The sequence below is a fragment of the Penaeus japonicus genome, unplaced genomic scaffold, assembly GCF_977035675.1.
Source record: "Penaeus japonicus unplaced genomic scaffold, GWHDUDI00000001_assembly GWHDUDI00000018, whole genome shotgun sequence".
Taxonomy (NCBI): Eukaryota; Metazoa; Arthropoda; class Malacostraca; order Decapoda; family Penaeidae; genus Penaeus; species Penaeus japonicus.
Window position 1 is genome coordinate 29,741,965 of NW_028234420.1, and position 2,500 is coordinate 29,744,464.

Consider the following 2,500-nt stretch of genomic DNA (forward strand, 5'->3'; position numbering starts at 1 on the left):
TGCAATGGTCTTGTTTGTCTTTTTTTTTATAAGTGTGTTTGGATATGTTATGGGTTGGTAGATTGTGTGATGTTTTTCGGGAAACGAAACTTACGATATTGTTGTTTATTTGAGCATGATTGCATGAATATTATTTATAGGATATGCATATGAGTGAATTGTTTTTACTACTCTAATATTTGGGTGAATATATCTGTATACTAAATATATAGATTGATATTAGTCACGCCGGATTTAGAAATGATACGCATATCGACAAAAATATTATTTGAAATCAACCATACCTATTTAAAAATATATATACATATAATCGCCAACCATACCACCAACCCGCACTTTCCCTTTCTCCCCTTCCTTCAGGCTGCGATCTTTCTGTTATGAGTCGCCGAGCCCTGCAGCGCGCCGTTGGCAAGCGGGTAGGCCGGTTGATGGCGCAGCATTTGGACATCTGCCTTGAGAGATTCGGCGCCCACCTGCCCACGCACGACCGCGACGGCAACACCACGCTTGAGGAGGACGAGAGCGAGGAGGAAGATGACGACGATGATGATGATGGTGAGGACTGCACATTCATCTATTTCTTTATGTATCTGTTTATTAATTTATAGATCTATTTATTCATTTTGAGTGGAGGTCTCTTTCTTTATAATTAATGGTTCAAGAAGTTGTTATTTCAGTTTTCATGCTGATACTAATAGCTGTATTTTGAAGCCTGAATGCGAAGGAATGAAATCACAAAGCAAAGGTACTGACGTTCAGTAATTAAAAGTGCTTTGCAAGAATATTGTCCAATCATTCAGTTTTGTTTTACTTTATGCATATATATATATATATATATATATATATATATATATATATATATATATATATATATATAGACACACACACACACACCACACACACTACACGCACACACACACACACACACACACACACACACACACACACATATATATATATATATATATATATATATATATATATATATATATATATATATATATATATATATATATATGTATGTATATATACACACATACACCTACGTGTGTATGTGCGTGCGTGACTCCGAATGTATAGATAAGAGAAAGAGAAGAGAAACTTCAATCCACAATTCCGACATCAAAACTTCCATTAATTTTTCTCGCGAGATTACCACTGCCAGCATTTTCAAGATTGATTTCTTGCAAGAGCGAATCTGAGAGGGACCGCAACTTATACCTGCAGAGATTTAATTCCGCTGAACCAGTCGCTATTTTCAACATTTCTATTTCAAGAAAGAATTCTGAAGTCTCACCTCAAAGCTTGTGTATTAAGCAGGATTAAGCAAGACCCATTTTCTATTTTCAAGGAATGAAGAAAACGTGAGTTCAAGTCCGTTTTCTACGAGATAGGAATTTCTCGATTTTGTCGTTTATTTTCTCTTTATTAGTGTTCTGGAAATCTTTCACTTATTTAGTATATGATAAAACAAGTTTTACAATCATAGACTGACAAAAAAAAAAAATCTACGAATTATAAATCAATTCACTAAACCTTGTTCATTTAATTTATGCAATTCCATCTACTCATATATCATTTATTAATTCATTCATCCACACATATTTGTAATCAATGCATATATCTACATACCAATTAACCATAAACTAAAATAATAAAATATAATGAAAAAGATCATCCACAATAACAATATCCGACCTACAAGAATGTAAATAATTTTGCAACTAAACCCGCTGTCTCAAGACGTTTACTTCGCTATTCATGGATCTCTTCGTTTTCTTTGTTCCGTTTTCTTTGTGATTTGGAGGGGACATTAGATAGAAAATGGGAAATGCCTTAATGTTGTATTGATGATGCTGTGCAATAATAACAAAAATAACAATGGTGAATATGTTAATGACACGATGATAGTAATGATGATTCTGATCATTATTATCAGCATGATTATCATTAATAACAATATTGTTAATGATGATAATAAGAATGATAACGAGGATGAAAACAATGATGATAATGATCATTGTAATGGTGAATAATGATGGTGATGATAATAATAATGAAGAGAGAGAGAGAGAGAGAGAGAGAGAGAGAGAGAGAGAGAGAGAGAGAGAGAGAGAGAGAGAGAGTAACAGAAAGAAACGGATAGACAGAAAGAGAGAAAAATGAATAAACAGGAAAAAAACAAAACAATTGAGATTAGAAGAAAGTAGAAGGAAGAAGAAGAATTTAGGCACGAGAAACCAAAGAAGAGAAAGACAGAAAGGCGAGTAAGAGGAAAGGGAAGAGGGGAGAGAAAGAGAAGAGAAAGAGGGGAGATAAAGAGAGAAAGACGAGAAAGGAGAGAGAAACAGAAGAAGAGAAAAAGGCGAGAAAGACGAGGGAGAAAGAAGAAACATAAAAGTATGGAGGAAGGAAAGAAGAAGATAGGTACACGCAGGAGGAAGATGAAGAAGATAAGAGAAGAAGAAAAAGAAGTAAAAAGCGGAAGGAATGGAAGGTG

General features: G+C 34.2%; 1 protein-coding gene across 1 annotated transcript in view; it reads left to right on the forward strand.

Annotated features, from left to right (window-relative positions):
* Nucleotides 1-2,500, forward strand: part of LOC122259233 (DNA-binding protein D-ETS-6) — a 39,722-nt gene that overhangs the window by 9,361 nt on the left and 27,861 nt on the right. Inside the window, exon 3 of the mRNA XM_086546411.1 lies at nt 361-555. Coding sequence (XP_086402537.1) covers nt 361-555 — 195 coding nt within the window. The remainder of the gene's footprint in view (nt 1-360; nt 556-2,500) is intronic.